The 26,835-nt window shown below is 35.9% G+C and overlaps 1 protein-coding gene across 10 annotated transcripts in view; it reads left to right on the forward strand.

Annotated features, from left to right (window-relative positions):
• The window catches only part of QKI (QKI, KH domain containing RNA binding), a 162,609-nt gene that overhangs the window by 40,342 nt on the left and 95,432 nt on the right, over positions 1-26,835 (forward strand). For all 10 annotated transcript variants that reach the window (XM_035538875.2, XM_035538885.2, XM_035538882.2 and 7 more), the window contains exon 3: positions 20,037-20,153. In XM_035538875.2, coding sequence (XP_035394768.1) covers positions 20,037-20,153 — 117 coding nt within the window. The remainder of the gene's footprint in view (positions 1-20,036; positions 20,154-26,835) is intronic.

Genomic DNA, 26,835 nt, shown 5'->3' on the forward strand with positions numbered 1-26,835 from the left:
TCATAGCCTCTATTACTTTGATGCTGCTATACAGCTGTTTGAGTACGTATGCAGAGGAAGCATTACATAAACTTGAATTATGTAGCTAAAATAGGTATATGATCCACTATAGTCTCTTAATAATTTGATTTTTTTGAGTATTTTTCATTCTAACTTTCAGTCTAAGACCATAGTTGATGGAAAGTTAAAATTTCCAAAATAAATGGTTGTCTGAAACAACCAGCATTTTTTAAATGCCTCTGCATTTTTACTTCTGTACTAGTACTTGAAGGACATGCAAAAACCTTACTAAAAATAGCTAATTTTCTTTTGTATGTCATGTTAATGAGGAGGAGTTTTCCGTGATATAATAACAGCCAAGTTGCGTAACTGGCATGATCTGCTTTCAGGCTTGTTATTTTCAGTGCGTGCCACAGTAATGAAGCTGCGTATATTATTTTGTATATATTGTTTTTTCTTGCATCTTTGGCAAGTGTTTGATCTTTATGGAAATTTTAGTTTTAAAACTGAGATTTGAGCTATGTAGCTTTTCTGAACCATTTGTGTGCTCCAGAAATGTGTGAGAAATTGTGTACAATGCACCTGGAAGGTTAGATTCTGTTAGTTGTCCATAATTTGCCCTTCAGTTAGAAATGTGTTCTATCTACAATTAAATGTTTGTATCTTAATTTAACTCTTTGGTGTTATAGTTTCAAGGCATTTCTAATTCATGGAAAAATATATTCCATCAGAACTTTAAAGAAGAAAAATGTTAAGAAAATTATCAAGCTCTTAGCATAACCGCCATCCTGCTTCCATTTTGTTTGTGGGTGAATAGGTAATACTGTCTTTAGCATTTCTTACGCTTCAGATAAATGATTCCTTTTCTTGAATTTCCCTAAAGAGCTGAGACTAAACTTTGCCTGATATCAATTTAAACAGTTTTTGGAATTAGTACCCACAAATATTGGATTGAATAAATGTTTTTTCTGTTATAATCATGGCTTTATTATTAGTAAGTGCCCTGTTAGCTCTGATTAATGTGAAATTCTCTGTTGGAACTCTTCTGTGCCTCTTCAGTATAAATGTAAGAACTCAGTAATTATCGCATCTGAAGTAGCATGTCCTTTGAGTATATTGAAGCTCAAAGGCCAGCAATGATAAACAGCTTGTGCGTACTTTCTGACCATTTTAGTTAAAACTGTTTAATTAGTACAACAGAATGATGAACACAGGGATTCATTTTACTATGGGGAACTTACTGACAAAACATTTAAATCCTTTTTCAATTTGGTAATATCGGAATTTAATAGCATCCCTAATAATGGATTAGGAAAATGATAACATCCTCTTTATTTATTGTTCTGATTCTTTTATTTAAGCTCTTCATTCCCTAATGATAAACAGGGAAGGAGGCAAAAAAAAAGCTGGCCTTGTTTATCCTTGAAATAGGAAGGAAAGAGGGAATATAACTGTTCTTTCTAAATAAATTTTGTCTATAGAGTAACCAGCAGGGCTTGAGGAAGATTTGGCAAGAGATCAACTACTGATACAACTACCAAATGTATTTGAAGAAACTAAAATAGTTTGATTACTGATTTCCACTCCGAATGAGATATTTGGAACAATATTTCTTTACAAGTAGTAAGGGGGGGAAAAAGTTGTTTTTGAGTTGGAACTTCGCATATTTATAAGAGGTTTTATGGTCTCTAGTTGCAAGTGATAAGGAATAGATTCAGTGAGAGAAGGTCCCCTTTGTTTAGATGTTGTTAAAATGGAGATCTGCCTTAATAATTGTATGAAGGTTTTTCTCCCTCTGTACCTAATATATTATTGGATATGTTTCCATTACTGACAATTTGATCCCCCTGTTGAAAGGTAACTTTAAGTCTTTGTACATACTGTTTTTTTCAGTGGAATAAATGCCTAAAATTAGACTTCAGTCAAAATAGTTATTTAGTTAAAATAAATGAATCTCATTCAAATTGGTTAACTATGACGGTTGCAAGGGATGTTTCGAACTGACCTTTTTGAAGAACAACTTAAGACCTAGCCGTCAACTTCTATCATGCTTGTTTTAGCTTGCGCAGTGCCTTTCATTATGGCTGGTCTCTCAATTGTAATTGTCTCTATGGAGTTAGGCTTTCAATGGGCAATTTATTTGATCAGAGCTGTCATCTTAATACCCTCTTTTGTTTGAATGTTCTAGAGTTCTGTGCTTCATGTGCATAAATATTTTTTATTTCATGGACTGCAAAAATATTTGTGTGTGTTGCTTCATTTGGTCATCTGTTACAGCTTTTAACTTGTTTTGTTAGTTTGTCTATGGTTCCTATTTCTGAACTGTTTTCCCTCAGTACTTCTACATTTTTATTTAGTATCACTTGCAAGACCAAAAATACAAATTGTGTGCAAATAGTTTAGTTCAGACAGTTCAGACCATAATGAAAGGTGGATTATGGCGCCAGGGAGATTTGTGCAATATTGATATTGTTTTTCATTGGGTTTTGTTCAATCTGTTCTTTCAGATGTTATCAAAAAGTAGAGAGAGGTTTTATACAGGGAGGAGGAAGTACTTCAGAATGATGTTTTTGCTTGCTCTTGTGAATGTCAGGTACACTTGTGTACACCTGCAGAGCTTGTTGGTAGTTATTTTGTGAATTGACATCTTGTGTGCTTTAACTAGGATTGGGGAACGCAGTAAACATGGAAATACACTCAGAGGAGCTAAAACCAAATTTTAAAGAAAGAGGTAGAGCTGTGTTTAAAGTATATATGTGGATTTACTCTTTAGGCAGCAGAATCTCTAGTAGATGCACTTAATTCTGTTGTTTATTCCTAGAATAAGTCCACAAGCCTTCAGGGTGCATATTAACTAAAAAGTCATTTAAACAAGATCATGGACTATTTTCTTTCTTTTTTTTAAGAGGTAGTACTTTTAAAAGTATATTTTACTAGTCAAGGAAAATTCTTAGTGTAAAGTTACATTTAGAGCATACATTCTTACTCAAATTCAATCCATAATTTGACACAATTGTGTTTTTCTGTATTTGCATCTCATCAGTGTTGGTCAGTTGGCCTCTCTCCATGGTTCTTATTTGAGTGGAAGATGGTACACAAATTCCAGCTTAAGGAGTAAGCTTTCTATTTAGGTCTTTGCTTTCTTCTTCTGTGTTTTGCTTTATATCCTAGGAACTGCTGTTTACTGTCTTTAGTTTTGAACATTTGGTTTTACAATAAAAAACAAATGCTACCTCAATAGATATTCCTGCATGGAAGATTGAGTTTATTTGGCTAGTAGGTATTCATCTCTTGGTGTATGTATCTACTCAATTTATTTACTTTCTTCTGTTTTTAAAGCCAGTAGTTGGACTTTGTTGTTTCAGTTACTTTGGCATAACATTGGTGTACACAAACCTTTTCTGTTTTGTCAAGTCATTTCCCCCCCAAGAACAGTGTAACAGTCTAATTCTGTGAAAGCTCCAATTTCCTTCTGAAACTTCCTGAACTTACTTGAAAAGTCTGTTATTTTTCTTCCACATGCAATATTTAAGAAAAATTATGCAGTTTGATGGCACCAAATTCCTTTTTACACCTTGCTTACATTCATTTTAATTCTCATATTTGTAAAGTATTACACCCCCTGTCCATCCAGGAAGGCTGGATGTCCATCCAGTAGTCTTTGGTCATCCACCCAGCATTATGGTTAAAGTTGATGAGGTTGGTTGACAGACTTTTTTGTGTGTTTTGTTTTTTATCCAGTGGCTTCTATTTCCTTAGGGTGCTGACATATACTTGATCAGTATATTTTAGGTATTTGTTTTTTAAACAGTCAAAACTTACTGACCTGAAAATTCAAGTTTGTCCTGAGTGTGAGCGTTATGACCTGTAGTATCAAAGGACCCTTTTTACTTTGTTTTACCTTGTTGTTAGTGGCAGAGGGACTGCTTCCTCTGGAAAGATGATCAGTAGAGTTGACTGAAAATTGTCCTAAATATGTAGCAGTTTCTCAGTCGTGTTGTCTCCCCCCACCCTACTCCCCAAATTTCAGATGACCTGAGAAAGTGAGTGCCGCGTGAAATGGCTCTTAGTGTAGCAAATTTAGTATCATGATTAGTGGAAAAGACAAATCAGTCTTCGTTTAATGAGTACTGATGATAATGAATATCGTACTCAAATCAGCATATTAACCTTCTGGGTCATGTAGTTTAACATAATTTTTTTGAATTTTGTAGTTGGAAATCATTTGACTGGATTTGATTACATCACTTGTATTAAAAGGAAAGCAAAAAACTGTCACCCAACACAAATACTCTAATAGTGTTTCTTGGGCTTGGATCTGAGATTTTTGAAGATAGGCCAAAATAAGATTTTATTTTTTTTTCCTTTCTTCCATGACTGTAAGTGGTTGTACTTGAGACCTGGAAGGTTGTAATCAGTGGCTTGTGAGTCTTTCTGGAGGTTTTCTATTTTTTTCAGGGAAATGGTGGATGCACAGGTCAAATAAGAGAGACCTGTAAATCTGGCATTGTAGCATGAATAGGTGTGGAAGGCAACTTACAGTACAGAGATGCACACTATTGCAGGCAGTTAAATTAGTGTGTGAACCTGAAATGCATCTCAGAGCATTATGGTAAGTCTTGCTTATCCCTTTTTCTCCTGTGATAAATATGAGCTAGTTCCTCTTGCCATGAACATGAGCTTCATCAGTCTCCTTTGACTGATGGGCGTCATCACAGAATATCCCTTTGTCTCCCTACTTTTAAAAGCTCTTGGGTAAAAGGTAAAAGCCAGTTAAAAATGAATCCCGAATGTAGCAGTTGTTGATGTGCTGCTATTTCAGTAGCAGCAAACGTCTGGGATAATGGTTTCAATATTACGATATGCAGAGGTGCTGTTGTAACTGTAATGCTAGCCTTACCTGCTGCTCTGTACTGTTTGATGCTGGCTGAAGTACGTGATTCTGTGGTGTAGATGTGGTGAGACTTGCACCTTTAAATGCTCCTGATCAATTGGCCTTTTTAATGTGTTACGGGCCCTTTTCCTCTCCTTTGTATGTGTATTCCCTTCTTACACATAAAGCTAAGAGTTGATGTTTGGTAATGCAGAAGCCATTTTGAGGAAAGAAGGTGGGCTGAAAGAAATACTCAGACGCCTATAATTTGAGAGATGTTCTGCTTTCCTGACCTATACTTCTGCAGCTCTTGGCGTGGGTTTTGAAAACTGTTACTGATTCTGGGAGGGTTTTTTTGAGTACAAATTGGAAAAGAGCAAACATATCAAAAGCTATGAGACTCTTTTCTTCTACCGTTGATTAAAGTATATATATAAGTTCAAATCCGTAGCAGAATCACAAAGGCTACTAACTATACAACTTTACTGTTCTTTGGTTTTAACTTTTGAGAGGGGGCTTGCTTTTATCGTTATTTTGATTAAATAATTTGAAATTGCTTTGCGTTGTATTTTCATGACATGAAATTCTAGACCTAGTTTGGTATAGCAACCTCCAGTATATCTAATGCAGTGCAAACTACGTACTTGGAATGTGATAGTGGTGATGTACAAAGCTCCTGTAGCTAAGCATTACCATTCTCTATTTACATTGGGAGTTTTTGTAGTTACGATTGTTGAAATACCTGGAGCCTTTTCAATATAATTAAAGATATAAATAGGTACTTCAGTAGTTATTTTGTCGCAAGCTATGTAAGAATTCTGATTTTTTTTTTTCTTTCCCTACTGTGAGTTCATGTAAATTAGAGCTTTAATTCTACAAACCAGATTGCAGATGTGTTACTAGTACTGTAATGTGTGTAAAAGTAAAAGAGTAAAGCAAAAATTATCTAATATTGGCTGTGATTATAAATTACAATTTAGTCAGCTAAATTAGGTAATTAAAATTAGTCACATGAATGGAAATCATATTTATGTTCAGGAAGGTTAAATACTTTAATTTGTCACTCACTTCAGAAATGTGGCTGGCGGGGGGTTGGAATTAGATGATCTTTAAGGTCCCTTCTAATGCAAACAATTCTGTGTTATAAAATTCATTTTTTTCAGATATCTAGGTTGAATATGGAAACTCAAGACAGCTGTCATTAGTAATGCCCAAGTTTCTCAGCAAAACAATACTTTAAATCTTAATCGTGGGCTTGGTTGCTCTGCTGCTTGGTGTGGTGCTCAACCTCTTTTTTAAAAAATGTTGATTGCTAGAAAGAGGGCTATTTTTAAGAAATATAGTAGTTACTATTCATATAAAAGCGTTAAGGTCTTCTGATTAGGAAGCATGTAATTTGTGTGATTCCTTTCACCTTTCAAGGTGACTAATAAAATTATTTTTAGAAACTTAGAATTTTAAAACATTGAATAATTTAACATATGTGTTGCCTGAAGTTGATTTAAAGCTTCACATCTAAAATGCTAATAACTAATAAGATAACATGAAGTGGTTACTGAGCACCTGTCCTTAGCATTGACTTAAGTATAACTTCAAAACCTGTTTCTGCTTGGTCAGCTCTTCTTTTCTGGGGAATAAGAAGTGATTTAATTAAAAGGGGGGGGAGGGTGTGACCCTGAAGTTTAAGAATTTCTATTTCTGCAAAGTATTTGTAACAACAGTATTACATCTGCATTGGTGCTCCAATTTAAACATCTTTCTCACTTCTAATTACTGAGAATAGGAAGTAGTGTACAGCAAAACTGCCAACTTAAGTGCCTTGGGTAATGTCACATGTAGTCACATCTAATTAAAAGGTATTATTATGGAAATTAGTTGTTGGACTGTATATCCTGAGGATCCTTTGTTATTGGAATGTGAGTTTAATGATGTAAACTGTGAGGCTAAGAGGGCACTGCTGGAACCTACAATTAGGTTTTGGAGACCGATTTACACACAGCACAACTTGTTAATTCTCTGGATAAATGTCTCAATTCCCAAGTAGAGCATGGAATTGAACAATTTTTACTCATCTTCCGGTGTTATTGAAAGTGATGTCTTCTCCCTGTTCTCAAAACCTCATTTTAGTGAATAGGATGAAACAGATTATTCACTATCTTGCTTAAGCATGCCTACTGTTAGATTGTTCACGGGATCTGGTTTCCTGAAAGAGTTTCTGTTAACCATCTTTCAATTACTGCTTAAAGGTTTTTATGACCACTTAAAGGAGGGAACTACCAAACTGTACTGTGGGCCTTTAAATCATTGCAAATAGGCTTCTAATGATAACAGAGATTTCTATTTTAAAACCATGAAATTGTTAATTTGTCTATCTTTACAGCTTTCTCACTTATGTTGATAATTCTAAGCAATTTAAAATCCAATTATTTCCAAAATATGACAATAATTAGATTAGTGTTTTTACATGAAGAGAACATGTAGCATAAAATTCATTTTGAGGAATATTATTTTATACTTGCTTGAAATGAAATTGAAACTACACAGTTAAGGTGTTTTCCTTTTAAAAAGCTTGTGGCATGAAGAGAAAGGGTTAATGTTTAAGACAATGTTAAATGGAAAGTAAATGTGACATTAATGCACAGTTTGTATTGGTATGTATGGAAAGCATTGAGAAAACAGAAATGAAGCGTATAGTGCAAACTAATATAATACAAGCATGGAAGGGTTTCTGTCCTATTAGGTGATGATAGACTAATAATAATTGCACATGTTAAAATAATAAATTGCTGTTTCTCTAAATACTATATTTATATAAACGATTACGCAATTTATAAACAGTCAAATTGAGATTAGGAGTTGAAAATAAAATTCTTTTCACCTTGAGTATGTTTGACGTGGCATGGCTTTTGTCTCTGATAACTGATAAGGTCTCTGCTTTGTTGTTGTGTGTTCTTGTACTCCTAGCTGCTGATCCAGTCAGCAGTGTTGTCAGCTCAGCGAGGAATGTCGGTGGACTGGAGCAAAAGGGACATTAAGTGGTTGACACTGAGGGATGGCAATAAATGAGATGGGAGCTAAATATATAGGTTTGTGACATTCTAGCAGCTGGCTTAAGTCCTGCTGTTTGCTGCTTGGGTATACTAGCCTTAAAAAGGAAGAGAATGCATTGTAGCACTAGGAAGAAAAAAAACAGCTGGTGGCTTATCAGTCAGCCCTAATGACAGAGAAGGTTAAAGAGTTTGGAAGGACAAACTTTGAGAGTGCTTTTATTAGTTACATAAAATATAAATTACTATTTTTATATAAATAATGTTATGGAATGAATCTAAAAACTTTTCAGCATTCCATGGCTTATCAAGTGCAAAAAGAAATGAATGCTTGGATTTAGGCAGTTTGTTAGGAGATGTTACAGTAACATTCATCTGATGCTTCCTTGCTCTGTAATGGGTCTCTGTGGAAACATTTAGATACTTGATATCTTGCAGATTAATATTTAATTTAGAAAAACTGTTTCTTTTTGTAACAGATATAAAGATGAGTGCTCTCCAGTGGTATAGACTTTGTGTATCTTAATTCCCCCCCCCCCCTCCCCTTATTAGTGATGTAGAAAGGTATCGTGTTTCTTTGTATGATGTATTTTCAAAATGAAAGCTAACATTTGGAAAATTTCAGCACTTAATTGCATAAAAGGTATGAAACTGTAAGTACACCTACTACTTCTACGTACAGTAAATATGGTCAGAATGTAAGCTGGAGATGGCTGACACTTAAGTTGGAAGATTAATCCTGCGTGGTATCTGTTGCTGCTGCTTTTTGCTCACGTTTCTGCTGTTCTTTGTTGAGGACTTGTTCAGTTCTTGAACCTGAACTAGGTCACTTTGCCTGGCTTACGGCTATCAGCGCAGCTGGCCCAAAGAAGTGACGAGCGAAACCTCATTTTTGGCTCTTCAGCAGCTCAAGCACTAATGCGCAGGCCTCTGCGTCCCCTTTCCTATCAGACGTGTCCTAGTGTTGGTGGGCAGTCTGGAGGCAGCCCTCTGCTGGGTGGGACTGCTGACAGGGAGCAGGCCAGGCCTCTGCCCGAAGATGATTAGAGGACAGGCTGAGAGAACTGGGCCTGTTTGGCCTGGAAAAGAGAAGACTGAGGGGAGACCTCATTAACATATAACAGTATCTGAGGGGAGGGTGTCGAGAGGACAGAGCCAGTCTCTTTGCAGTTGTGTCCTGCAAAAGGACAAGAGGCAATGGGCACAAACTGAAACACAGAAGTTCTGGCTGAGTATGAGAAAAGACTTCTTCACTGTGAGGGTGACAGAGCACTGGGACAGGTTGCCCAGAGAGGCTGTGGAGTCTCCTTCTCTGGAGATACTCGAAACCCATCTGGATGCCATCCTGTGCAACATGCTCTAGGTGGTCCTGCTCAGCAGGGGCGTTGGACTAGATGATCTTTAGAGGTCCCTGCCAACCTTGGCCATTCTGTGAAGACACAGGCTAAACGGAGTGAAGCATTGCTCTGCTTCTGTGGGGTGGGCTTTACCAGCCATCTTTTTGTTTTATTCTTCAGTGTGGACCGGCTCCTTGTCCAGCCGTGCAGTCTGTCAGGACAGGAAGTGGTCAGGAAATCCCAAATCACACGCCCTTAGGAGGAGCTGGTGCATCCCCTTACAGCTTGTTGGAGATGGGGTTGTAGCCACTACAGGCTTGGTGGCAGCTTTCAGACAACTGGATTTGTGACAGATGACTCTCATTTGTCTTAATGTTAAGAGCTATTTTTCCTTATGGTAGGAGCATCTTCTCCTTGTTACGATAGTACCACCAGAGTGGTTTTCTACTAATTTTAGGTGGTCTTTTCTTGTGTTTTCTGCAGAGAGTACTACAATAGCTATGTGAAAGTTCAGCTTGACTATCCATGGCTTCATGGTGTACCAGATAGGGTTTTCAGGCTTTGCGTAAAAGAGATTAGAGAGATTTGAGCTTCTTTGCTCAGGGAATTTGATGTACTGTGTTTAGTCAGTTTTTTTCTATATCCCTATACAGGGAGATTTATGGATATGGAGCTATGTAGTCATCTGAAAATCTTCTCTTGCATTAGTATGTGATACCATTCTTGAAGTGCTGATTGCCTTCTGAATTAGCACAGCAGCCCTTCTGGATCTCAGTTTTGCATTCAAAGTTTTGACATATTTGACATATCTGTGTGGATATTTTGGTGTAAAAAGCAAATTTGTCACTAATTTAATGAAATTACCTTTATTCCTTCTATTTATCTAATCCAAGCATTGGTTGTTTGTAGCAGTAGCTTTTTTCTTTCTGATCATTTAATTCTGCACAGCGAAACTAGAAGCACGCACTCTTTATTGTTTGAGTTACAGGTCTGCAATTTAAGAATTATTCTTTAATTAATTCTCCCAAGCTTCCCAGTCCATTTATCTGACCTCTGCTGCTTCTATTTAAAGCAGCTTAAGCAGTACAACTCCTGCAGCGTTTTAGAGCTTTTGAGTTGTTGACAAAGTAATGTAAGGTCTTCATGGCAGCAGTATAGCATTCATTTCCACAAAAATACAGTTCTTCCTTTTTGGCTAACGAAAATGGTTTGTCTTCTAGCTTTCTGCTGTATGTTGTGTTACCTAATGCCAACAATGTATGATGCAGATATAATTTTGCTACCAAAAAAAAAAATAAATCTGCATGTAAACCTAGGACAGAATAAAACTGTAGCAATCACTTAATGGTAAGTTGTTTACTATAAATGTGTTGGGTTAGTTCTTAAAAAACTGAATTGAATATCAGTTAGATGGGGGTAATTTTTCAAATTTAGTAAGTTAGGAATTTATTTTTGTATATGGTTAGATATTTTGCTAATATGAAAGTCATTCTAATTCTTGAACAAATGATATTAGCTCCTCATCTAGCAAAGAAGTGCAATTGAGTTCAACATCTTCCTGTTAACATCTTTTATGTATGTGTGTTTATATATTTATAAACATACACGCACATGCACGCACACTTTCGGAACTTGTACATGTTGCCTTACAAAACTAGGATATCTGCTGCCCAGATGAGCTGAAAAAAGGTTTTCTCTTCTATTTTGTAACTAAAGTGGGGATGAAAATTACATTAGATACTGAAATAAATGTTGTTCTGATTTGAAGATTTTGACTTATGTATTTGCATTCTGAATTCTTATGGCAGCATTTCAATAACATGTCCTGACAGATACCAAGCTCCAGACAGGTAACAAAGGAAACTCTGTTGGCCACTCGACCTAGTTATAACACAGGCAGCTAACTAGGATTAGCTACTGCTTTGTTTCTCCTGTCACGTGCATTAGAATTTGTGTGTTAAAAATTAAGTGTTGTTTTGGTATATTTCTAGCTAGTATAATAACCTTTGAACAAAGAATGAATGAAACATCAAGTGCCTAATCTGGATACTCGATAGTTTATTCATAGGTTCCCTACAAATGAAAGTTAAGAATGTGGAGAAAAAAGTTGCATACTTCAGTGTTGTGTGATTCTTTTTTTAAAAAAAATAATTATTTATTATTATTTTTCCTTTAATGGAGAAATGTCTATTGCCATTATTAAACTCTGACCTGATTTTTTTTAAACGAACGATCCATTGTATTTACATGGGGGGTTGTAAAGCTGTTTGTCAGTTAAATAAGCTCTTGAAGCCTTCAGCACAGAGGTTATTAGAGGTGAATAATGTGGATTTGTAGGATTTAGTAATTCATTCTAAATCCCAGCTATACTTTTAAAGGCTTTTTTTTTTTTTTTGGTGAAGCATTTAAGATGCCTTCTGCTGAGTAAAAACTATATTTTGTTGAAATCACAGGGATAATCTGGTTTGTCTAGATTACAGCTGCAGTGATCAGAAAAAGGTTCTGAGCCTTTTTTGAATGGTCAACAGTGGCTATTAATCTGCTGGGTTAGAAATTAATGTAAATAATCTGGTAATTGACAGGTCAATTCTAGCAATAAAACTAACCTTGTAAAGTTGTGGCATCTTCAAATGGAATACACTGAAATTTTTATTTTAAGATGGTTATATTCTTTAATATTGCTGTGCTGTCTTAAGGTTTTAATTGTGTTCTACTTTGTAAAAAGAATTTTGTTTTTATCATAGCAAGCAATACACTTGTTGACATTCGTCACCCAATTAAAACAACCTCAGTTTTCTATCTAAAATTGCACTGTATGCTATTTATTTTGTCTTTCTTTGATCTAGATTCCAGAACATAATTTGAATCAGTTTTTAGTTTAAATTATATTATGTTTCAGGCATAGGGATACAAGCTTAAAGAACTTCATAGTTGTGTTAGCTCTGGGAGGCTTGGGGTTACCCTTTGCTGAATGTCGTCCTTGTGATTTATTTTTTTTTTTTGACTAGTAGAATTACTTTTCTGAGTAAAAAAGAAAATCTAAATATTAAAAAGAAAATCCTGTTTTTTCTTAGCATTTAAAATTTCTAAAAGGTCTTACTTATTCTGACACCTGTTGCTGTTTTCATCAGAACTTCACTAATGAGAAGCAGTAATAAACGAGCCTTTTTTAAGATGAACCAAAATGTTCATTATAATAATACATCCTTAAAAGCATGAAAGTCTGTGCTACTGATGTCCGAGAGAGAAAAGGCTCTGGTTACTGATATTTTTGTGTAATATAAAACAGACTTCAAATCGCAGAATGTTAACGTTGTTCTCCTTCTTCAAAATTACTATATTTTAGTGATATATCACAGTTATCTTCATATGCTTTATTTTTGCATTAACAAATGTGTAATTTACAGAAACTTTTGAACTTGACTAAGCTTGGCTTACTCCCACAATATTTATTTTGTCTTGCCCGTAACAAGATGAGTTCACATTTAGCTTTGATGATAGTACTAGAATGGCGTATGTCAGATACACCCAGCAGATATAAGTGGATATATCTGACATAAGCAGATTATACATGTCATACTGGTATTCACTACATACATACTCTGGCATTTACTTGGTTATTGCTTAGAAAAGTTGCTTTATAAAGGGATGAAGGTAATGTTTCATTGTTGTCTGCAGAGCCTATCTTCTATTACCAGTAGGTGTTTCCAGAAGAGATTTCAGGAAACAACTTCACTGTTTTTGCCAGCATTCTAACAACTACCTGAAGTTAGCTTGTATGTAAAAATTAACTTCTGTATGTTATTGCTATTATTTATGTTCACTGTATTGTCAATGTTAATACCATCTGCTTTGTCAGCCTCCTCTCCCTGTAAAATCTCATCAGACAGTCTGGTTCTTTAACTACGCAAAACACTTGCCATATTCCACTGGAGCATATTTAATCCTCAAAATACATGCTAATGCAATTAATGAAAGATTTTGCAATTTCAAAAATATTCTTCAAACATACTTCTACTTGATTTCTCAAATGTGAACCAGTGGCATAGCTGTATATGTAAACTCTTCAGTCTTTGTTTTCAGTTAATCTACAGAGTGGTCAGTGAGTAAGCTGTGTACATGATGGACTTGTTTTTAATATGGTACTAGTTCTTGTTACTGCTTTCTTTTGAACACAGTTGTGTAGCTGTTTTCTTTAGTGATGAGCGTGGTGTTAAATCACTAGAAATACTTAGTAAGGCATGAAATGTGTTTGAGGCCTTCTGTGCATGAGAGAAGAGACTTTCAATTTCCTTCATCACCACGTATCAAAAAAGTAGTGGTATGATCTGTGTGGGATGAGACAGTGTCCATAGCTTGAAGTATTTAAGTATTTCAGTAGAATATTTTGAGTGAAAGAAAAAAAAAAAGGGGGGAGAGACGTATATCTGAACTGACAGTCTGTGTCTGAATTTATTCATGGTCATTTTAAATATAGATGAAATTTTATAGGTGTACATGTTCTCTTCAAATTGTGTATAAATATTCAAATAAATATACATCACCACAGTTTTTATTTTAAATAAAACTAAGTCGTTGTGAAAATGGGTATTTGCTCATGATATGTTAATTGAATAAACATGGGAAAAATGTTATAACTAGAAAGCACATTGTGTGAGGTAGAGTAGATTGCACGTGTAAGTTATTTCTACTGTCCTATAAAATGTTTTAAGATTTTCTGAGAAATTTCAAAGTTACAAGTTATGCTAGATGTTTTGTTTCATATAGTTTGGTGTTTAATAAAGAACTCAAAGTTTAAAATCTTACTTATTTCAGATTTAACATACTATGTTTTTCTAGTACCTTAAACCATTTTTTCTTGTTTCAAATTACGTGGCTGATTAGATTTTTTTAAAACCTCTAAGTAATTTTTTAAGATTATCTGAAAATCAAATTAAAGCAATTTAAGCTGTCTTTGATTAATGCAGAAAAAATCTATGCAGAAATAACTGTTAGCAGTGTCATGAAAAAAAGTTTCTTGAAAAAGAAAACAATTGGAAAAAATACAATCCAAACATGCTAATTTTGGTAGGTCAGTGCAAGCTGTCAGTGGATTTAGAGCATCATCTTCTGACTGATGAAAAGACTTTCTCTCCCACTTATGACAGGTTTTGTCAGCACAGAGCTACTTTTTGAAGTGGAAATACTACAGTAGAAGACAAATTTGCATATAAATGTTTCAATTAAATGTGTAATCTGCTTTTCTTCAGTAAAACCATACATGAAAATAACTACTCAAGAATAATTTAACTTAGAATACTTAAAGTTATAGCTTAAGTCAACATATAGCATCTTTGTTATGAAGAACTACTGAGATTTTACTTAAAATATGTTTAGGCTGTGTATAAAATGTTCACACTCAAATATGCATTACATCTGTGGAACAAATAAGCCTTCTAAGGCATTTCTCAATTTGCTTAAAATTGAAATAGACTTCAAGAGTAGCTTATTTTGGCTTTTTTTCCAGTTATAAGTAACTAGCTCTGCAAATTCAATGTATAGTAAATCATTGGAACACTTGCTAATAAGATTGTAGAATAAATTAGTTTTTAATTGAGCAAAATAATTTTTTAACCAAATGCATGTGCTTATGCTCTCTCTAGATTTGGATATTTTAATCAAAACATTTTTTTTCAAATTCTTCTCCAGCAATAAAGGCAATGGTTTTCGTTTTTGTTTTTTTTTTTTCATCAGATGAATTAGATCTTCCCACACCTTACTCTCAGGTGTCAAGGGAAAGCACAAAATACAAAAGGCACAATAACACTCTGAAATACAGTACTGCTGAATTCCCTCAAGTTCCTCCGGTTTTAACTTGGATGGAAAGTTTCTTAAACATTGCATTTCTCCTACACTGTAAAAATTGGACATGCTTCCGTGCAACCTTTTGTTAATCAGCAGCTTTGAGTCTTAGCATAGTTTGTTCTTGTTTTCCTTTTATTCTGGGTGTAGGGGCATGTGAGGCATATGAGGACTGCAAAAGCACTCGGTCTGCTTGGGTAATAATTACTCTATGCATAGGGAATACAAGGCGTTTTTATGAGAGGTTTTCTGATGCAGTCGACTGGTTAGGCAGGACACCAGATAGGAGTTCTGTCAGCTCTTAGGAGTGTCAGTTGCTGCACAGTTGTCGTTAAGGTCTCAGAGTTAGGTGCAAACCTTAGGATTTAGAGCAGCTGTTACTCTTCTTGTAACGTGGTTGGTTCTGCTTAAATACGCATGTAGGTGACAGACAGGATGGATGCTTTTGTGTTTATGCATGCCACAAACATGTTTCTCCTGGAGTTTCTTGCTTGAGTTCTAATGCTGAGCTTGTATAGGAAGATTTGAGAACATGATAAAAAATAAAATTTAGTTCAGCTCTTCTTTTGAAAACAAACATGAAAAAAAACACACAGAGAAATGATTATAAAATACTGTGAGTAAAAGCGATAAATCATATAAAAATAAGTCCATTATAGAAATCCATTACTTGTTGAGAACAGAGGGAGTAACTTCATGAAGGAGAGTAACACATTTGATTGCTTGTGTATTGTTGATGTAGAAGCAGTTAATCTTAGTGTGGGTCATTTCTGCTTCCCTTTTTAACATAATCTCTCATTCAAATGTGTATGAGCTCGATACATTCAAAGTAATGCGGTCAGATCATCTTACATTGATCTGAGCACTTTGTGAACCATTGATGGTTGGTTATTTCTTACTAAATCACTGGGGGTAAGGTGAATTCTGCAGAACCAGTCAAGTCCTGACTCAGAAAGAAGCTGTAGGAGATCAAGGAGAAGTATTTCTAGCTTTGACGACATACAATGATAGAAGAAAAGTTTTCTTAAATACAGGTGTGGTGTTTGTTAGGAAACATAAGATGATGAAGAAGAGTGCAGTTGGGTGAGATCATGGGACAAAGGAAAAAAGAGAAATCTTGACTTCAAATGTGATTTAAAAAGGGTCTTTAAATTTGTCAGACGTATCTGTTTCCAATAATCCAGTTTGATGAACCATTAGGCTTAGCAGTGTCCTGGTTTTAGCTGGGGTGGAATAGAGTTCGTTTTCTTCCTAGTAAGTGTTATGGTGCTGTGTTTCGGGTTTTTGATGAAAATAGTGGCGATAACACCCTGATGTTTTAGCTGTTGCAGAGCTGTGCTCACACAGAGCCCAGGACTCTTCTGCTCATGGTGCTGCCCTGCCAGTGAGGAGACTGGGGTGCACCAGGAGCTGGGGTGGGGCACGGCCAGGACAGGACAGTCTAAGCTTGGGATGGGTCGTGCCATGGGATGTCCCACGCCATGGGGCACTGTGCTGAGCAGGGTGGCTGATAAATAGAGGGTGGGGTGGTCCTTGGGGATGTGCTGGGCATCGGTCAGTGCATGGTGAGCGATTGCTTTGTGCATCACTTCCTTTATATATTCTTTTTATCATTATTGTATTCCTTTCCTTTTCTGTCCTGTTAAACTCTACCTCAAGCCCATGAGTTTTGCCTTTTTCCCCCCAGTTCTCTCCCCCATTCAGCTTCTGGGGGGATGATGGGTGGGCAGAGTGAGCAAGCAGTTGTGTGGCACTGAGCTGCCTGCTGGGTTAAACCACAACAGGCGGGTAAGAGAAGCAGTGGGTGCTGAGACAACTGGACTCTGGTAAAACTTCTGACGCAGTCCAACTAAAAGGCTTAGTCTGTGCTGTTTCCTGAATTGCGGTCTGCTGGATGGACTCTCTTACCCTTCAGAATAGAGTCATGTTTGTGGTTTTTTTTTGTTTGTTTGTTTTTTTTCCCTGTGGAGTTCTCAGCTAAAGCTCTGAGATGGCAGTCTGGGAAACTGAATGCTGACGGGATCCATCGGGACAGAGAGCTTGGGAATTACTTGTTAAAATAACAGCTTGCATGAACTATGATTACTCGTGACTATAGAATCAACCAAGATGCCACCTCAAGTGGAATCCTGGAGTGGTTTCTCTCAGCTCGGATCGCTGATATATTTGGGAATAATCTGTTGGTGGAATAGAAAGTACGCTTAGAAAACAAGAAAGTCATACCAAATACTTTTGAAGACAAAATTAAAATTCAAAACTGCCTCACAATTAGCATGCCTGATGTCAATGATCTGGTGTTCATTGGGCAAATGTGTAGAATGATGTGGTGTTGGATGGGAGCATCTAAGCTGCATATGAATACGAAACTGGGGAAAGCTGGCAAGGCAGAGGTAATGAAGAATGCTATCTGGCATCAACAAACGTTGAACTAAGTATAAGAACTGAAATTTGGGTGTGGGGAAGGGATTGAGAAGCTGGGGATGTGTTAATAGGGATGTGGTTTGTTGAGTAACTTTGAGTAGGTGTCAACTTTGAAGTTTGAGTAACTTTGTTGAGGTCTCAGTTGAAGTATTGCCTTGTCCAGGCATCCTGCTTTAAGAAATGGAAAAATCAGCGTGTCCAAGAGAGGTAACAAGAACAGTTTCAGAAGAAACCTTACCTATCCAAAAAGGTTCAAGGTGCTAATACATAGAGTCTGGAAAGAAACGACAGGGTTGAGCTACTTGGAACAATCTATAAAGGCTCTTTGTAAGAAGAGAATGTTCTGGGAGTAGCCAGAGAAGAAACTGGCTTAACACTGAACAGAAAGCTTCGTGGTTTAAGTCAGCAACTCCTCAACTAGAATCCACGATTCTAAAGGGTGTCCTCACAATACAAACCAAGTTGCAAGCTTGAGAGTAATTAAAAAAGAAATAATAAAATCCTGCTTTTTTTTTTTTTACTTATGATCATGCTGTTTTCTTTTTTATTCAAATTATCTGATCTTATAATTTGATTATTTTTTTAGTCATGGTGCAATCAATATAACAGTTTGCAGTTAATAAAATGTTAGAGGCTGCTGTCTCAGGTGGTAGAGAATGTAATGATGGTCACTTTCTGCTGGTAAAAAGTGCTTTAAGGGCAGGTTTGCGATGATATTTTTGCTTTTTCTGTGGAACAGGATACGTATCTATCTAGTGTGCAGAAAGTGTGTTAGTGGAGAAAGTAAGTTAGGTGCTGTTTACACATGAAGCATTAAATGTGGTATAAAAATTCAGGGCTCAACTTTGTCACTTGTAGCTGGCTCATCGTTTGTCCAGTTGTAGTGAATATTCCTGAATTTCCCATGGTTCACAGTTTGTGTATGCATTCACAAGTGCTTTTAATCTTTAGCTCTTTTTCCTGCAGTTGATACAGACTTCATGATATTTCTTTGTGTTTTGAGCTTGGAATACTAAATTACTTTGGGAGTATATCTTTTCTCTGAACAGTTTAGCCACAGTGAAACAGGAATATTTTTGTTGGAGAACTTTAATTTGCTTGTGTTCATAACTTCTGTTCACTCCTAAATTATTTTTGATCTTTGTAGTTTTATAAGGATTTCAAATCTGTTGAGTTATAGTACTCAAAACCAATTTTAATTAGCTGAGGAAATGAAAGCCATCTTTTTCATAATTCTGTTGAACAGCTTTGTTTGCAAGGTTCTAAAATAATCAGACTCCTGTCCTTACTGTTTTTGTTTCTGTTATTTTAATATCTGTGCTTGAATTAAATCTTCAGTCTGAAATGTCTGTGTTTATGTATCTCTTGAGCCTGGTGCTACATCTTCTCACTGCAGTTGTCACAGAGTCCTGGCATGTATTCTTAATGCTGGTTTTGCTCAGTGCTTTTTAAAAAAAAATTCATTGTTTCCAGAGTCTGTGATTGAAAATGATGAAAGAAAAAGAACCTGGAAAATAACTGTGAAATAGCGTTACGTATATCATTATTGCATGTTAGTAATGGCTAAATGCCAGTATTACTATGCTAAGTATAGGCAAGGGTTTGTCTGATTATATGGATGTTAGCCATCTAAACGTGGTAAACTTCATGTGTATATACAACTGAGTAAAGTATACAACTTACTGCAGTCACATGGAATTCTGACATGGTTTATATATACGTGTGTATTAACCGCGTTGGAAATACTGAATTTGATGTATTTTTCAATGTTCTACGCAAAACCTGAAGTTGAATATATAGCAACTTAAGTGTGTTGTTTTTTGGTGTGTTTTTTTTTTTTTTTTTAATTGCTTGTTTTGCTGAAGGCAGTGTTATGAAATGTTTGTTTTACAAAGTGTTTCTGTAGGTGATGAGTGGCCAACTGGCAGCATGCTGGCCGGGTAGACCCCACTATAAAAATAGGAAAAGGAAAAAAAGAATGCTTTCTGGATGGTCCTTAGTTCTAGGCAGGGGGCAAATGAAGAGTAGACCTAGAGGCCTTTCTTGAAGGCACTGTGGTGTCATTATGAGACTGGACCTACACTTGGCATCATATCAGTCCTACCACATGAAAGTTGTACATGTGTCTGGTCATGCAACCAGAAATTCAGTTTCCATGATGTGATGCACATTGTTGGCCTACTAATTAGTATCTTGATTGATAGTTTGTATTTTCTGTAAGCGCTTATATGACTTGATCTGGAGTTAAGAGTATTGCTGCCCTAGACTCACATGAAATACTTAAGTTTAATATCTGGCAAAATTGTTTTTTATCTTCCAAAGCAGAGATCACATGGGCATCTAATATATGAAAGCAATACTTGCCTTGTTCTTTCACCTCAGGAATTTAGTGTGGTATTCTAAATTGATTTTAAAGAAGATGATGTTTTAGAGACAGAAATAAACCTTTAAATTAATTTTGTTCATTTTGTTTTGTATGTTTTATAGAAAAATACTGTTTGTTTTTTTTTTTTCCAGTTTAACTTTGTTGGAAGAATCCTTGGGCCCAGAGGATTAACAGCTAAACAGCTTGAGGCAGAAACAGGATGCAAGATAATGGTCCGAGGGAAGGGCTCAATGAGGGACAAAAAGAAGGTAAGCTCTTGAAAGGTAGTGTAGTTTCAGATGTATAGTTTTCTTTCCTAATATGGGATAAGGCCGTCTTTTTTATTCTCTTTTGTTGTGTTTTTACTGTATGCTTCATTTAGTTATTTATTTTTTATAGACTTAGTGATTAACACAACCTACCTTGAAGAAGTTAAATATGCGTGCTCCATAATGGTGCAACTGGGAGCCTAACTAGCAATTATAAAATATTGTTCAGTAATAACTAACTTCTAATTGTGTCAGGTGTTTCACAATATAAAGGTAAAAATTCAGGTTAAATGTATTTTTCCAAGAAAGGGCCGCTAATATTATAGGTGTCATTAAGAACATTCTTATATTGAAATACCAGAGAAGTGATTAGTGCAAGTAGTGGAGATCAGAAAATACATTAAATGTATTTCCAGCAGTGAATATTGTTGGAGTGAACCAAGAAGCACTGTGTTTCTGAATTTGTTTTTTTTGCTCAGGTGGAGTTGGGATATAATTAGGGCCATTTCTTGCCCTGACCTGTAATATGTATGCTCTGCCCATGTGAGTAGGGAGCATATACTTTTCAGGATAGAGTCATCCTGAATGTTAAGTTGTTGTGATGTTAACTCCTGGAAGTTATGTCTTTCTGCAGTCTTATTTTCTAGCTATTTTCCCCTCTCTGGTTATTACTGCTGAAGTTGCATTAGCATCACCACTTCAGTTTTGTTATGTACACTTCGTAATACTCTTTGTTCCAATAAGTATTACTTATTTTGATCCTTTCTTTGGAAAATCTTTTTTTTCTTATCTGGTTAGTTGCATAATACCTTCTACTGATACATGTGTAGCACATACCAATTAAAATAGAACCAATTAAAATACTGAGTTAAAAGTCTCAGACTTCCCAAAGCGTATGACCATGTTGTTTTCAAACTTCATTTGTTGCCTCTTGTTTTCATAATCTGTTGTAATACTCTTATCTTCCTTTCTGTTATTCCACCTATAGCTATTTCAGGTACTTAGATTGTCAGCTTTTGAGCAAAGGTCTGTTCTGATCTGTGAGAGACTTTTGTTGTTTAGGTTCTGTAGAAGTAAGAGGGTGATACTGTCTTAAATGATGGTAGATTTATGAAGGAGTTGATGAAAGGATTTTATTTATTTAAACATTCTGGTTCTTATCTTTAATTCCTTCTACTACTTGGTTGCGGGGGAGACTTAATGTATAAACTAGACCTATTATTACGGGGTTTAAAACTGTAAATGGATAAGCAGAATTGGTAGGATTTCTATTTTTGTAAAGGATTTTGAAATATGATTTCCTGTAAGTGGAGGGCGGTATGAGACATAAAATTTCTACAGTATTAAAATTTCAGCATGCTTCAGCTGACATACCAAATTGCATGGGTGTAGATGCCGTATTTTGAAGCAAAGCATATGGTTGCCTATATATGAACAATCTTCTTTCCATAACTTTGTGACTATTAGTAGTAGCCAATTCTTTACATATTCAATTACACTGTAAATATATCTATCTGTACATGTATCCTGGGGCAAGAGATTCAGTGAAAATATTGCTCCTCTTTACAGTTTGCAAACTGCACCTAGTTTTCATAAGATAAGACTATTTGAAAAAGAGTATTGAATGCTGCTGCATTTTAGCTGGGAGATTGATTAGAAGTTAAGACTTCTGAATGTAAAAAGTAAATCTTCGAAATATGGAAGATAATAAAATACAGTTCCAAATGGGTGAATCACTAAGCTGTCAGCCTTAAAAGAGAAATGCTGATACGTAATCCAAAAAAGTGTGTACTTAATAGTTCATTCATTTTTTTCCTATTTATACATAGTTTTGAAAAGGCATCATGTATTTATCAATAGTACAGTTCTTAAATTCTGCCTATAAATGAATGTATGTTATTGATGCCCCTTCTTTGTGGTAGGAGTGAAAATTTTAAGTCTATGAACTATCCCAGTTTATCAGGAATTTGTTTGTAATCTTTTTCTGAATAAAAAAAAGCTGTTTCGAGTTCATTTATGCTCATAAAGCTTGTAAGCTAAAACATTTAGGCATCTGTTCTTCAGAAAGCTTGCAATGATAAATTGAGGCTCCAAACTTTAATGGTCTAATGCCTTGCTGTTACTAGTGAGCATATGTATATTTAAGATGGATATTAACAACGATGCTCTGATACAGAACTGTACAATCATCTAGGTTAGAAAAGACCTTCAAAGACCTTCAAGACCATCAATCTGACATACTGAGTCCAATCACTAAACCATGACACTTAGTGCCATGCCTATTCATCTCTTAAATACCACGAGGGATGGGAACCAACCGCTTCCCTGTGCAGCCCAGCCCGTTCCAATGCTTGACCCTTTCCTTGAAGAAATTCTCCAGAATATCCAATCTAAGCTTTCCCTGGTGCAACTTGAGACCATTTCTTTGTGTCCTAGACTACAGAGATCTTGTCCAACCTCCCTTCTCAAGTAGTGTTGCCTAGAACTGGTTGCCCAGGACCATCTCCTGAGAGTTATGTTTAGTGTCCGTGATCTCACTCCTTCCTCTCGGCTTCAGAACTTACTCTTTTCTGAAGGGAGTCATTTCCCTAGATAGCTTGGGCAGTTTTACTGTTTGGGGAAGTGGTATTTTTGGACTGATTTCCCCTACCCTTTCCATATATATATATATATATATATATATATATATATGTATATATAAAATTTCTGTGCCGAATAGAACAGGTTGTGTGAGCTACTTAGATTTTGTTTTTTGAGAAAAAGCTTTAGAGGAATTGGGACCTTCTGAGGAAGAGTTTTACTTCTTACTTGTTTTTTTGTTTGTTTGTTTGTTTTTTGAGATTGATAAGAAAACGAAAGCTGGTCTAGTCTTCAACAAGGACTAGTTATGTAGAACTCAGCAGGTCAGCTAGAAATTCATACACGTGAAAAACCATGAACTGATGAAGTCAGTGTTTTAATGTCGATAAGCCATTACATAGTATGGTATGTGCTAAGCCACTTCAGATTAATGAATCATTCATAAGATGTAAGGGGCAGTGTCTTAAGGTGATTATTTACGAATTGGACTGGAAAAAAACAGGAACCCATTACCTTCAGTAACTTGTCCCTTGTCTGATATTTTTGGAGCACGGAATACTTAACCATTGATGATTACATGAGATAATACTGCAGTTAGTGTTGAATATTAAATAATGTAAAGTATTTGAATACCAAATAGTATAATATTGTTTGAATGCCAAACAGTATTAAGTACCAAAAAGTTTGTTTGTCAAAATCTGTTTTCATGTCACCCATTTCAGATCTTCTTTATAACTGTGTTGCTGTCCTGAGGTGATTGGTATTAGTAGTTTATCGTTTTCAGGCAGTGGACTTTGTTGCTGTGTCGTGTGACCTACTGTCGTTACTGCAATAGGAATTGTTTCTTAATCATTGATGATGCAGTTTGTGAAACATCTTGTTTGCAAATAAGATTATTCTTCTAAAAATAAAGAATTGGAATTCAAGACATGATCACAAACAGGATAAAGAAAGAAACAGCGATGCTTATTGGTTTGGCAAGTAAGTACTCCTCTTGCTATTGGTTCTTGCCTCTCTTCCTCATGAATTATGTGTACAGGTGAACTCCTTAGACTTGCAGCATGAGATGACCAAATTCTTTAGTAGTTAATACCTTTTATTGCTAACTGCACTTTCCTTATTTTCTCAAGGGGCTTATCTAGGCTCAGTGTTTAAAAAAAAAAAAAAAAGTGATCAGGATTTTTCCAGGTTTTGACTGAATTGTTTTGGGATTTGTAGGAAACTAAAGGTGAAGGTTAATTTGTATTTATATTTCCTATATATATTTCATATCTACAAACCTGATTTCCCAGTGCTAGTTATTATAAAGGCCTTATTGGATGTTGCAAGGAATTCATTACTATCCATCTACTTCTCTCTTCTTGCTAGTGGCTGCAGAATCCAAGAGGAAAATTGGAAAAGACAGTGGTAGCCAATGCTGGAAAACAAGCCATCCTGTTTTGCTCTGTAGAAAATTTTATTCTACTGTATGAGCCTGTGAGCAGAAGTAATGAATTAGAAATCTTCATCACATGGCCAATTCACTTCATCAGATCTTGAAAATTGCTGACAGATTTCCCCCAGAAAGTAGGGGAAATCCTCAAATCATTTGTATCCAAGGCTCAGCTGATAATCAGAACATCACTCTAGGCAGCTTTAGACAAATATAAAATCAAAACTTTAATTACTGAGAATATTACGATTAAAGCCTGGAGGCACATGAAGGAGGTTATTGGGGAGGGGAGAGGGGTTGCATTCATTCGTCAAAAGCTAATGAATGTGTAACTTTATTAAGACCAAGGAATTTTTCTTGCTTAGTCCAAATGCACCTCTCACTAGTGAGGAAAAACACCAATTTTCACACTAGTAGTGGAGAAAAATAGTAATTTTAACACCAAAGAATACTGCTTAATATATGGGAAGAATGGTTGTTGATGGATAAGCAAAACACTGATTTTAATGCTGTCAGTGATCATACACTCATTCCATAAAACAGACACTGACACACATAGGGAGTCAGCTCTATGCTCTTATCACTCTGGCTGCCATTATCTCACCTAGATGGGGATACGAAGCCTTACAGTGACAGGCTGCTGGGTTGTGACAGTCTTGGTTGACTATGTTGTTTTTCCTGTTTCTTGAAAGGTTTAGTCAAAGATCTCTTCTAGAACATTGTATGAGAGCATATTTGTTTTTTCTTCAGCAAGAAACATCTTGTTATGATACACAGAATTATTTATTTACAGTTGGTTGTTTCAAAGAATCATAAAATATTTGAGTTGGAAGGGACCCACAAGGATCACACACTGCAGCTCCTGGCTCCACACAGGACCACCCGAAATCAGACCCTGTGTCTGAGAGCATTGCCCAAACGCTTCTTGAACTCCAGCGGGCTCGGTGCCATGCCCACTGCCCTGGGGAGCCTGTCCCAGTGCCCGACCAGCCTCTCGGTGAGGAACCTTTCCCTAACATCCAGCCTGACCCTCCCCTGTTGCAGCTTCAAGCTGTTCCCTCGGACCCTGTTCCTGGTCACCAGAGGGAAGAGATCAGCTCCTGCCTCTCTACTCCCCCTCAAGAGGAAATTGTAGACCGTGATGAGGTCTCCCCTTAGAAGAAGGCAAACAGCCATGCAATTCCTGTTTTGAAGAGTTCATTGCTTTTTATCCATTGCAACAGCTTCAAATCACTTGTTCTTTCTTTTGTAGTAAGATTGTTTCATGAACTGATTTGTTGTTCTTGACCTGCAGCGTATTCTTTCCCGTATCTCTGTTCACCTTGCAAGCAGAAATTATGTAAGCTTTCGGGAAAGACAAGCTCTTGGTTATTACCAGTCTTGACCTTTGGCAGGTCACCTTTGACGGGTGCAAGAGTTGTCACAGTAAATAGATAAGTCAATTTCTTGGGACTCTCCAGCATTTTTTATTATTATTATGGTAAGGCTAAATATGAATTAGAAATTATCTTAGGTATCCATACAAAAGTGCAAGGAAAAGATTAAAGCTGAAAAAGTTACCTGTCCCGTAATGAGGACATTTTACTACATTTACATGCCCTATAGAATTGAAGTATTTCATGCTTGTAACATTTTAATTACTTTCTATCTCTGAAATACCATCAAATACACTTTGATTTCCAATCGAATGTCTTAAGATCAGTTTAGGTTATAAAATAAAGTTACTAACGTTAAATAATAAATACTTAGAGTATGTCTTCTTAAATAAAGCCTGTTAGTGCTACCCTAGATACAGGATGCTCAACTTCTGTGAAAAGTCTTAAGTGTACAAATAAAGCTATTGTGCTGGCATTTTTGTAGAAATGAAATATAGTTAACATACTGTGGCAAATTGTAGTTGTTAAGTGTTCCAGGATGAAAGGCTGACCAGCAGTCATTATTCCTGTCTTCTGGGAATAAATTGTGTTGCAGGCCTCTTGCCTCTAAAATCCACACACAAGCATGCTGCTGCTGTTTGACAATTTCATATATCTGTGTTAAGAAATCACAGTCATAGTTTGAAATGGCAGTTAAAAAATACAAACAAAACCCCAAACACTCTGTAACTAGCTGAAAAGATGCTTTTTGGGTACTTAACTATACTAAGTAATAAAAATGAAATTCACTAGGAATAAAAAGAAATAAAATGAAATTAAGTGCTTCACAGGATTGGTGATATTAGTGTGTGATAAAAGTGAAAAACAAGCACGTATATGAGACTAAAATTAGTGTCCTCTTATTTAAATAAATATTTTCAGGCAATTTCAGTGGGATTTCTGAAGGTCATGCTTGTTTTTTGAACTGAATCCCTCCTAGGTACTTGTAGTTGAGGGTACTATTTGTTAAAATTAACTGATTTCTGTTTACTAGAAACTCTCCGGCTAAGGCAGTGTCAACTGACAGTCTAGCATATTGAATTTTGTAGATCATGCTTTGTTAACTTCTGTTGCACATGAAAGCTGCAGCTTGTCAATAGCAGAGTACCAGACTGATGGCTACATTCAGTTGTCACCACTGTCAACTTTTGTGGCTCTACACTAAAATTCATTGTACAAGCAGACTGCTCAGTTAAGTTGGAGATTTTGCTTACACAGCATGTTCATGAATCTACTGTATTCAAGTAGAAAACCT

The sequence above is a fragment of the Cygnus atratus genome, chromosome 3 (genome assembly GCF_013377495.2).
Source record: "Cygnus atratus isolate AKBS03 ecotype Queensland, Australia chromosome 3, CAtr_DNAZoo_HiC_assembly, whole genome shotgun sequence".
Taxonomy (NCBI): Eukaryota; Metazoa; Chordata; class Aves; order Anseriformes; family Anatidae; genus Cygnus; species Cygnus atratus.